At 38.0% G+C, this 12831-nt stretch overlaps 1 protein-coding gene and 1 pseudogene across 1 annotated transcript; one reads left to right on the plus strand and one right to left on the minus strand.

Annotated features, from left to right (window-relative positions):
• Positions 168-11394, minus strand: LOC18782226 (annotated as a pseudogene).
• On the plus strand, positions 8155-9410 carry LOC18784130 (mitogen-activated protein kinase kinase kinase 1). Its single transcript, XM_007216836.2, has one exon. The coding sequence runs from the start codon at positions 8206-8208 to the stop codon at positions 9283-9285; it is 1080 nt and encodes a 359-aa protein (XP_007216898.2). The 5' UTR covers positions 8155-8205; the 3' UTR covers positions 9286-9410.

A 12831-nucleotide genomic window follows, 5' to 3' on the forward strand; every position in this document is an offset into this window, starting at 1 on the left:
TATTGTATTTATAAAGTTTGTTTAGTACGTAGAAAATGTAAGTAAAATACATTCTATCTCTGCAAAGTTGAGGTAGCCCACCTGCCATAGCCAACCACTTTAAACGAGAAAACTGAGGGAGCCATGAAGCAGACCTTCAATCGAATTGTGATTTTCACATTTAAAAGAAAATTGGCATTTGGATTGCTAATCTAGTTTTGGAGGGTTTGAAAAATAGCTGAACTTTGTTATGCAAGTTCTGTTGACGCGCAGAATTTGGCCGTGCCCTGGGAAGGAAAGTTGCAATTGCTGAGGACATCAGCTTCTATCAAACATGAACTCGTTAAGCCAAACACCAACATGAGCATCTTTCATAGCTGGTGGACTGTAACATGGCATTCTTCCCTTTGATGAATAATATCATACAAGGAAGACTATGGCTACCCTTTTCATACAGCTACATAATGTTGGCATCCATTTGATTTAACGACACATAAAGCCTATAAACATATAATAAACTGCCACCAAAATCATGCTATGAAAATTGTTTGTGTGAGTGTCTACCTAGTGGTATACATTTTATACAGCTCTTGGATTTCGGACATCAATTCTTATCATCATAAGCTGAGAAGTCAGGTTCGGGGGGCCTTCTGCAGCTTGATCAGCTCTGTGATACCCATGCTACCTGTGCTACCTGCACTGCGAAGCGCTATTGCTGCAAAGAGGGATGCAATGAAGGTGGCACGAAGTTTGCTTGTAATAGAACCGCCTTGATAATCATCATCATCTCCTTCGCTGTAGTCAAAGCCTTCTTCCTACTTCTTACGCTGTTTTTCTGCAAATTTTCTCCTGTAGTGGTGCTAAGCAGCTTGGATAAAGCAGGCTGCCCAAGTCCTCCACTGCTGGGAGTAGAAATGGAAGGTGTACTGAACCTGTCTGCTATGAAGGTGCCCAAACTGGCTGGCAACAAATTTCAACTCCTCTGCTTCTAAAGCAAAAGCCTCAAACTCATTTATAGCCTTCACGGTTCGAGTAGATGATGGTAAGTTAGAACTAGCTTTGGGATCCAATGCCCATGTTAGGAGCTCTTCTCCACAAAAGTCTCCTTCGAGCACACCGCTGTTGAAAAATCCACTCCTACCACCATCTGTCGTCACACTTTCTAGGCGACCACACATCTCACCAACTGGGTCCCCTTCCCGGACAATATAGGTATTCTCTGTGCATAGACTTGGTTTTAGATGCTCACAAATGGCATCAAGCAACCGCTTATCCATATTGGCAAAAAGAGGCACCTGCATGTATATGAGTCAGGACCGTGTGAAGTTAACCGTCATCACAATACAGAAGAGCAAATATGAGCAGACCGACATGGAAGAATTATAAAGATCATACAAGGGGAAGTTTGCAAATTTAAAGAAAAAACAGAAAAATTCTGTATGAATTTAAACCCCATGGCCAAGAAGGTAGCGTACTTCCTTAATTTAACTTGACCTTTTTGAAGGAAGAGCCATCTAATTAGCTGTCCACCAAAGCGCATTGATATGTATGTGTGCATTCCATGCATAAGATTGACAAGGACAAAAACAGGTATAGCTTAAGATTGTTGATCAGGGAAAACATATATATCTGCAATAACATAATAACATTAATGAATAAGAATGAACATTGACGTGCGGATACTTACCCTTCTAACCAAATTCAAGCAGAGATGCCGTTTAATGTCCCTTCTGAGATCTTCTGGAAGACTCCGGAAAATGCTCTCCTCATCTACACCTCGAGTCTCCAACCACTTGTATTGATCGTAGCGTCGACCCTTTCCCTAAGATCTTGTGGAAGCCAGTGATGGTGCATCCCATGCTTAGCTTAGAGTCGCGCTTTTTAATCCTCATCTCCTCGAGACGAATCGTGAGAGACTGAAAGTAGGTCTGGTGAAATTTCATTAAAAGTATCAGTTTTTTTATGGCTTAAAGTTAGAAACCACATACAAAGTAGAAAGTAGAAACAAGTTTGCAGAATTATGTTCATGTTCCGTAGAAATAGTTTCTGGTGAATCTAATTGGTGGAACGTCATAACAATGATTGGGATCAACAATAACCAACACTTTTCCCCATTGTGAAAGCACATACTCTCTCTGGGTTGGGCATCCTCATCTTCAACCAACATTTCCAAAATAAAGGACGTATATGCCTCACCTGTATATTTCCAATCAGAAGGGCAAAGAGGATGAGCCCAAAAATTCCTATCCCTATGGAAAATAGAATCTCTAAAGCAAAGGTACTGGTTTCAAGCCCCTGCCCAAGTGTACTGCAGAAAGTGAAATAACAATGTGCTGAAAGTTAATCAGATTTGAGAACCCAAATCAAAATATTTTGCATACTTTAACAATACAAAATAGTCACTGAACTTTAAATGCAAAGATGATGCCTTAAAAGTTGACCATTTTGAAGGATGCATCAGTTTCAGATATCACAGAACAACAGTCAAAGCATATGATGTCAATATGCAACAGAATTGAAGCTTATCTAAACACACAAGGAAGAAATCCTCCCTACACAAACTCTTCCTTCTCTGCACTAACTTTCTTCCGCAGAGATGTTGCTTATTTTTATAAGGCATGCATACAGATGAGGCACAGGTGAAGTAACAAGCACTGGAGTCTGTGGTATCATATGGAGACTCATGCACAATGGAAAAGCCATACCTCAACAATGTGTCATTTAAAAGTGACCATACCTCAACAATTACAATTTTATGGATTCGTTTCATATTATACATGAACACAATTACGAAAGCTGAGTGCTGAGCTTTGAATTTTATCAACCATTAATTTTCTTGTGTATTATATACCAAATTTGATATATGAATCATGTATGAGTCCTTGTTTTACAATTATGATGATGGGTTAGTTCATGTAATCTTATCTTATAGATTTTGGCAAAAACAAAAGAAAAAAAATCTTGTCATATGAATCTTGCCAAAAAAAAATGATGTGACATGAATTTCATTTTTCACTTAAATTATCAAAGCATTTAAACAAATTAATCTAATGTTATCCGATGGAGCACCAAACATAATATAACTTAGTCAGAATATTTATCTGAAACAACACAAAATACCTTATAAATAAATTAATACTATCCGATCAAAATTAATCAGTACAATCTGAAGTACCAAACGAGCCCTAAAGTTCATCAAATATCTTACTCGGATGACTTTGGAGAAGAGAATTTGAACTTAAGATTTATGTGGGTTGAATTATCTAAACTATTAATTGAAGCTACAAGCCTCCACTTCAATTACACAACAGACAACAAAATCAATCTGATTACCTATTCCAATTATGATTATTTTTTTAAAGAAAATCTAGGCAACATGCTTTAAATGGAACTAGCCGTAATTTACAGAAAAATAACAGGTTTTCTTATTAATCTATGAAATTTCTAGAAACTAAAAAGCAACAGAAAATGATAAAATAAAATAAAAAAGTTTTTCATCTAAGACAAAATATTAAAATAATCCAGCTTCTCCAAAATTGGACAAATCCGTCCAATTACTATTTAACAATTACATGAAAGAACTCTTATGTCACTGTTAGACAATCACCCAAGAGTTGTTTGGGGGACTGAACAATTTTGTCTTGGTGTCTTTCTATTTGTCCTTATATGATAAAGCCCCAAAAAGTAATTGTTTGGTTTGTAACATTAATGAATTATTTAAGAATTTTTGTTTTTAATTAGTTAGAAACATTTCTTGTCTGTTTTCCGTACTTGTATTAGAGTGGCTCCAGCGAAGGAGCCCAGCCCGAGGCAAGGGCAGAAAAAAAAAAAAATTTCGCTCCAGCGTGCAGCCCAGGCCCGGGTTTGGTGTGGGACCCACCAACTCGGGCCAGCCCGAAGGCCAAACCAGCCCCAGGTCCAAAACGCGGGTGCTGACGTCAGCGCTGGCGTCACGCTGACGTCAGCTAGGGCTGTCAAAAAATTTTTACCGTTGGCGCGTGCAATGCACGCGCCAACGGTAAAAAAATTTTGAATCAGCGCGCGCTGACGTCAGCGCTGACGCCAGCGCCAACGGTAGGCTGCCACGTGTCGCGCTCAGTGCCTTCCGATCTGCTTCTCCTTTCTAATCCAACGGCTGAGGCTTTTTTGGGTGAAAAAAATATGAAAAAAAATTCTAAAAAATTCTAAAAAATTATGGTATTTTTTTCTATAAATACCTATCAATACCCTTCACTTTCAACACCAATACTCTTACATTTCATTATACTTCTACTAATATTCACTCTTTTTACACAACATTTTCCTCTTTTTCATCTAGCATTTTGATTTCATATTTTTATGGCTTCTTCTATCGAAACCGGAGGGGCTTGGAGCACAATGGAAGATGTTTCTTTGTGTGAGGCTTGGCTCCAAATTTGTCATTGTCCCGTGTCCGGCAATGAAATGAAATTTTTTCATATGTGGAAAAAAATTCATGCCGAATTTTGTGAAAAAATTCCGGGGTCTACTCGTACGGAGATGGCATTATCCAGTAGGTGGAAAATTCTCAATAAAGAGTTGGGAAAATGGAGAAATGCCCTAGCAAAAGCGATGGACAACTATAGAAGTGGGCAAAATCGTACTAACGAGGTAAGTATTTTATAATTTTTGTGTTATTAAGTTTAATCTCCTAATATATATATATTTTGTTAATATTGCTTACATTTTCAATATGTTGTATATATTTTGTTAATATTGCTTGCATTTTCAATATTTTGTTAATATTGCTTGCATTTTCAATATGTTGTATATATTTTGTTAATATTGCTTGCATTTTCAATATTTTGTTAATATTTCTTGCATTTTCAATATGTTGTATATATTTTGTTAATATTGCTTGCATTTTCAATATTTTGTTAATATTGCTTGCATTTTCAATATGTTGTTAATATTTCTTGCATTTTCAATATTTTGTTAATATTGCTTGTATTTTTAATATGTTGTTAATATTTCTTGCATATCCAATATATTTTAAATATTTATTGCATTTCCATTTTTTTGTTCAATAGATGATTCAAGCACAAATGTGGTTCGGTGCAACCGGGGGTGGCAAAAAAAGTTTCACCCATCATGAATGTTGGGAGGTGGTGAAATTTTGCAAACGCTTCGTAATTATTCCAACGGGTCCGGAGGTTGTGTTAAACGAGACGCCACTCCGTGATTCAATGACATCGGATTCACCTCTTGATTCTCCTATGAGTCAAGACTCACCCATCGAAAAGGAGCCGAGGCCCATTGGCCGAAAGGCCGCGAAGGCAAAGAAGAAGGGTAATTCAAGCAATCAAAATTCACAATTTTTGGAGGAAATTGCAAGGCAAAACGGCATAAGAATAGAAATGGAGCAAAAACGCCAAGAGCACGAGTTGGCCCTTGATGCTGAGTTTGCACGTGAAAGGGAGTATTTGCACAAAAAAGATATGGACAAGACAGATCGGGAAACCATGGCGATGAATACAAGTCATATGTCCCCTGAAACAAAACAATTTTGGAAGCTAGAACGAAGGGATGTTATGAGAAGAAGACTTTTCCGGGATGATGGGCCTAGCAACACGGATTGGTTAAATGATGGAAACCATTAAATTAGTTAGCATATCTTTTATGTATTTGTATTTTAGTTGTTTTCTATTAAAGTTGTTATAATTCATGTATTTTATTTTATTAGTAATTCATAATGACTTGTATTACATTTCATTATTTAATAAACAAAGCATTCAATAAATTACCTTTTTATTCAACATATTCCATACTTCAAACAAAACATAATAAAATTAAAATTAAAAGTACAAACAAGGCACAATAATAAAAATAAAAGTACAAACAAGGCACAATAAAAATAAAAACACAACCAAACCATACTAAATAAAACATAAGCAAAGCATCTATTCTCCATTATTAATCTTCATTGCCTTTCACCGCCCATAGATGCTCCATCAAGTGAAATTGACGCATTTCATGAATATACGAAGATTGCATCTCCGTATATCGATCTATCATTCGGGTCATCAAATGACCATCCCTCACCAACGGTTCCGGCTCAAACGGTTCTCCATTTGGCCCCATGGGCCTTTCATAAATCCGTGTCAAAGCCGTGTTCATTGGATCCGGTTCGTAGACCTCTAAAGCATCATAATCGTACTCATCCTCCACAATCATATTATGGAGGATGATGCAAGTCATCATAATGCTTCTGAGGATCTCCTCATCAAACATGCGGGCCGCACCTCGAATAATCAACCACCTGGCTTGAAGGATGCCAAAACACCTTTCGACATCTTTCCTGTATCCCTCTTGATATGTAGCAAATAATTTTTGCTTCTGGGATCGGGGATTTGGAATGGTTTTGACAAAAGTCGTCCACCTCGGGTAGATTCCATCAGCTAGGTAGTATCCTGTCTGGTATACTGTATTGTTGACTTCATAGGTGACATTGGGGCCCTGACCTCTCAATACATCGTTGAAGACGGGGGATTGACCCAGCACGTTGAGGTCATTTTGTGATCCTGCAACTCCGAAGAAGGCATGCCAAACCCATGTGTCGAAACCAGCAACCGCTTCAAGGATGATACTTTTTTGGCCTTTTCGATTTCCATAATCACCTTGCCAGGCAGTTGGGCAATTCTTCCATTGCCAATGCATGCAGTCGATGCTACCAATCATTCCAGGGAATCCTCGAGCTTCGGCTTTTTGCAGAAGCCTTTGGAGGTCCCTGGGAGTAGGTCTACGCAGGTAGTCCCTAGTGTACAGAGTTTCAACAGCTTGACAAAATCTTACCAAAGCCTCCAACGTAGTGGACTTCCCCATCCGGGCAATCTCATCCACCTGATCAGCAGATGCTCCATACGCCAACATTCGTATAACAGCTGTAAGCTTTTGCTCCGGAAGAAGCCCCAAAACCCCAGCAGCATCACACTTTTGAACAAAGTATGCATCATAATTGCAAATATCATGCATGACTTTATTGAACAAATGAGGTTGCATTCTAAATCGCCTTCGAAAATCAACATCAGAGTACAAAGAAGTTGGGATAAAATAATCTTCCAAAAGATTCTTACCCCTAGAATGCCTATGTCTTTCCACATTCCGGCGGCGGCCGGCTTGTGAACTATGGCGGCGACCTTGGTTCTCTTCTTCTTCCAAAGCCACTGTTATGAGAACTTGCTCATCGACTTGTCTCTGCAACTCATTGACTTCATCTGCTCTACGGTTTCTCTCTCTTCTTTCTCTCTCTTGTCTCTCCAAGCATCTCCTAAATTCTTCCATTCAGAATGAATGAAGTATGAATTATAAACTCTCAGAAATGAAAATATAGAAAGATGTGGTGTGAGAGGTATGAGCTGAGACTCTGGTTTTATAGAAAAATTTGGCAAGATAGACATGCCATGTGGCTTGATTTTATTGGATGAAAATCATATCTGAAATTTGAAATTCATCCGAAATTTGAACCCTAATTTGTATGAAATTCAAAATTTGAAATTCATCCGAAATTTGAACCCAAATTTATCTGAAATTTGAATTTTGAAATTCATTCAAAATTTGAACCCAAAAATTTATCTGAAATTTGAACTTTGAAATTAATCCGAAATTTGAATCCAAATATCTTATCCGAAAATTTTATCTGATTATGAATAGTCTTGACACGTAGGAATCCGAAAATCTTATCTGAAAATATTACCCAAATTAATTATTTTCATTAAAAAATAGGAGGAAAAAACAAAAAAGTGAATAGTAATTGCCATGGCTAAGGGCAACGGGTGGAGAAACGATTTACTATTTGCAAGGGCAACCACTATTCACGTGAATAGTGCTTGCCCTAGCTCCACCCTTGCCATGGCTAAGGGCAAATGGGTGGAGTTGCTCTTAGTAGATAAGTATCCACCGGCTTTACTCTTTCCTTGCTTAATAAGTTCCCAATTTTTCCGTTCTCTTTCTTACCTGGCTAGCTGTCAAAAGAGATAACTTCGTAGTGAGTTAGCTTGGTGTTCACGTCTCAATTCAAACCAATCAAATAAAACTTGACCGTTGGAAAGAAAATCCAGTACACACTAGGATTCCTACTTCTCCTCAAACCCTAAACCGACACATTCATATGCCCTATCCTATATAAACACTGCTGATTCTCCAAACGAATACCTTACAATTCACCAAACAAATTAAAATTTCCTAAGTTTCTGCGAAGTAAAAGAAACCATGAAAAGAAAGTCCGAACAAGAAGAATTTGAAGAATTTGAAGAAGAGAAAAAACAGAGGATTTGGAGTCATGGAGAGCACTGGCTGAGAGGGGAGATGGTTGGAGAAGGAAGCTCTGGTTCTGTTTTTCTTGCCACTCCCAAAAACCCAAGAAGGGGTGAGTTTGGTAGCATGCTAAACTTTCCGGGATTGATGGCGGTGAAATCGGCAGAGGTCTCTGATTCGGAGTCAATCCGGCATGAGGCAGAGGTTCTGTTGGACATTAAGGGTTGCCCTTTTGTCATTGAGCGTTTTGGTGAAGAAATCACAACCAGTGAAGAGGGTGGTGATCACATGGTCTATAACTTGTTGCTGGAATTTGCCTCTGGAGGAACTCTTGGTGATCTGATTGAGAAATCCAACGGTCATGGATTGCCTGAAGCTGAAGTTAGAAGGTATACGAGGTCGATACTTGAAGGGATTAAGCATATTCACAAGTTTGATTATGTTCACTGTGATTTGAAGCCGGAAAACATTCTGCTTGTACCAAATCCTGCAACTAGTACTGGTAGTTTTGTGGCTAAGATTTCAGATTTTGGATTGGCTAAGAAAACCAAGGAGAATTACGGTCAATGGAGAGGCACTCCTACGTATCTGTCCCCAGAAGCCTTAAATGACAGTGAGCAGGAGCCGCCCTCTGATATATGGTCTCTTGGTTGTATCGTACTTGAGATGCTAACCGGCAAGTCCTTCTCAGATTTAAAGCCTGGTTGTGAACTTGAAGATTTCCACTATATGTTTCATCACGTATGTACTCCCAAAATCCCTGCTGAAGTCTCTGGTGTGGCCAGGGATTTTCTTAAGAGTTGTCTTGCCATGAGGTCTTGCGAAAGGCTGACCGCTGAAAAGCTCTTGCTTCATCAATTCGTTATACGGCCAAAGCCATCGAAAGCAGCTCGTCATACAAAGGGGAAGGTGGTTTGCTCATCTTCAGGCTATGCAGATGGCTCCAAACCAAGTGCAGATTGTCACGCAAGCTCTGCCATTGTTCGCAGAATTCCGCCACCACCTGGTTTTGAGATACTTGCTGCTCTTGTTTGATGTGATAAACTCAGTACAAATGTGTTAGGTTCTTTGTTGTTGTATTCTTTTGAATTGTAAAGTCCTTTACTTGAAACTATTCGTTTCAAGTTTATCAACACGGAATTGTTCAAAGTGATTCAAAATTTCTGTCCTGGTTTTTTGTTTACTTTTGTTCGTACTGAGTTGTGTTTACTTTTGGTTGCCCAGATTTCTTTGTGCTTTATTAGCTCTAACAAGGTGCGCACGCCCATAGTTGCGACCTAATCCTAATTAAGCTACTAGCATTTAGATCAGATGCTAATGACTTATTTCAATAATCTAGACTCAGCTTCTGCACTGGAGATAAATAGATTCACAAAGATTTGCAGTAACTTTGGGAGTATTTTCCTTTTATTGCTTGGCCTAATTCCGGGATGGTGGAAGATTGCTCACTTAACTATTTTTCTATTTTTAAAGTCCCTTAATTGCAGTTAACCATTTCAAAGTTTCAAGTTTATAATGACAGACAGAACTATGCAATCACTCAAGTTTCTGTCCAATTTCTGATGCAGATTCACTCTCCCTGATGAATGTACACTTCATTTGATTTGCTTCTTCTTATTAAAACAGCTTTTTTGGTTGGTACTTGCTGCTATGCATGGGATTTTCCCATAGCTGGTGCTTGTTACATTCTGGATTAGTTTTTGACTTGCTTTATATCTGTTGTTGGTCTTGGTCTTTTATGTTTATAGGAGAGGCTTTCTTGTTTTTGCAGATTCGAATTCATTTTTCTTTTTCCAGATAATTGTGATTTATTTCTTCCCCTTCTTCTACTTGTTCAATTTACTTGGTGATACAGTTGGTTCATTACTTTACCATTAATGAAGCTTGTTTCAGCCTCTCTCCGCCTCATTATGTTTCGAGCTTATAAGCTACTAGGATTTGAACCACAGGGGCCCTATATCCATCAACATGCTAGGGTGCTCTTGCTACTAATTCTGAGATCATTCTTATACAAGTTACCATTGCATGAACAAAATTTAAAGAACAAGAGAGACTACACCAATTAATGTACGTATAAGCTGGACATAATACACAGCCTAGACTAGCTAGCCTGTAACCTTCTGTAGTCTGTGGTAGCCTGTAACCTTATGGAGACTCATCTGTAGTCTGTGGTATCATCACCACAGGCAGTAACAGCAAGGAGGCTTGCAATGGGAAAATGAAGTTGAACTAATCTCAGCAGGAAAAAAAAAAGTATAAATAAAAAGAATGGTGTAATTACTCACTTTTTCCTGGAATTAGAACATCAGCTATAGCATACATATATCAGAGTATAATACCTCAAGCAGAACAAAAATTTGGAGAAAATTTCTGTGGATGCAATGACCTTTTGAACTTATAGCCTCTGTAAAGATTCCAAAATTAAATGGTGGATTGTCACCTTCAGCGGTGCAGCTCTTAATAAGAACATCCACTCTGATATATGACCATTCTTTGTATCCTGGGACATTTTCACAAATGCCACAGTACAAGTAGTTTATCCTACATTTTTTAATTTCAATACAAGCCTCCCCGCCAGCATGTGTCATAGCACTCTACAGCTAACAAGTACCAGGCAGCCCCAGTGACCTGTAAACTTTTATCGAACAATGGTTGAAAATTTTCAATAAATTGGTTAAGACACCCTACAAGATACTTGAGCTACTAGTATTCAGAAAATAAAAATGCATGAGAAGTAAAGGCTTAAACCATAATAAAAACTTAAGCTTGTCATGAAGATTCAGTCAGATCATTCCACTGTGTACGTAACTTGGAATAAATGCTGTGCACTGTCCTTGTTCAAAATATTACATTTTTGTATGCAACTAACACTTTGCTGTGCTGGTCATATCAATCTTACTGCATTAGAACTGTTAAACAAGCACTGGACCAAAAAGCTTAAATTGTTAGGGAATGGGCGTCTAGCTAACACCCTCCCCCACGTGCAGCCTCATCTTGTAAGTAGAGAAGCGAAGAGATAGGACACATGGAAACATATAGGTATAGCCCCACCCGCTACTGCACCTTGCAAACCAACAAAGAACAAGGGAATGGGGTTGGAGGTTTCAAACTCATCACGTTCTGCAACCAGACCTCTGACGCCATATTAGACAACTACTAAGACTTCAAGATTATTTTTTTGGTCAAGAGACTCCAAGGTTAAGTTGTTAGGAATTTAGCCAACAATGTTTATCAATTTTGATCAAATGCTACGCATACCACATTGCTTTTACCCGGATATACAGGGACAACGACCTCCCTTCCACTAATAAAAGAAACCACAAATTAGTCTCATATAATCTCGAAGACATTTATCATCTTTGTAATTTTTAAAACGCCAACTCTATACAGGCCAAATTCCTAACTATACAACTTTTCTTATGCTTTGAACAAAGGCAAGTGAATTTATGATAATTAAAAGTGAAACAAAAAGTTCCAGCACATCACACAGTGTAGCATATGCTTTTGTAGTCAGGGGCCGAGCTAAGCAAACAAGGTATTGAACTAAAAGTCAGATATTTGAATTCATCAGGATATCACCCCATACCTAAAGTCATGATGGTTAGCCTGTTTTTAGTATGTGACAATACATATATATTGCACAAAGATGGATCGATATTGACAATGCTAGAGCTAACTCAATTCTGCATTGCAGCCAACCTTCATATTCTTCTTGGGAATTGTCTGGTAGGAAATTTCATTAAGGGAAAAGTTGAATGGCTGAAGCATGAAGATCGACCAAAATGTAGAATGCATAGAGATGACAAAGGAAAACAAAATAAAAAGAAGAAAACACCATCCATGTCTTCTTCCTCGATGGAAAGCAGATAGCCCTTTTACTTGTCAATGTTTTAGTTAGTTCTAAGTATGTTTGTTTAGTCATACTTAGACAAAGATATAGATGATTCGACCAAAAAAAGACAGATGTAGACAATGTAATCTACCTTTTGGATAAATCTCAGTGATTCTATAGAAGCAACTCTAATTGATTAACAAATGACTTAATTTCAAACTAGTGGATGATGAGTATTTAAATTCTAGGCATTGTTGAACAAATGGTTTAAGACCTCAGTTTCTGCAATATTAGGACTAGTTACTAGACATGGATTATGCATAAGTAAAGTAATTGAAATGGTAAATTATAAGAGGAGGAAGAAAGAAATCTCAAAAAAATAGGAAAATGGCATTGAATGGATTCTGCAAAAAGTCTCTCCTGAACAATAGGAAGACTAAAATATAAAGCCAGAATGTATATAATAAAATGAAGGGAACACCCATCTGTAAGCCAAAACTAGCAAAACAAGGACCTAACAAACACACAAATGGTAAAATGATGGACCAACTACGTCTGTAAGCCAAGATACTATTCTGCCCGATTCCAAAACTATCAAACCAAGGAGATCCTGAGTTGCTCCAAATTTTTGTCAAACCTGTATACATTGAGAGTCCAGAAGATTCAAATGGTTCCAACACCATATCAGATTTAAATCCTAGCTGGTAGCTTAATTATAAACTTGCCACTTGCGGTGTGTGCAATGGAAT

This window comes from Prunus persica, chromosome G3, assembly GCF_000346465.2.
Source record: "Prunus persica cultivar Lovell chromosome G3, Prunus_persica_NCBIv2, whole genome shotgun sequence".
NCBI lineage: Eukaryota > Viridiplantae > Streptophyta > Magnoliopsida > Rosales > Rosaceae > Prunus > Prunus persica.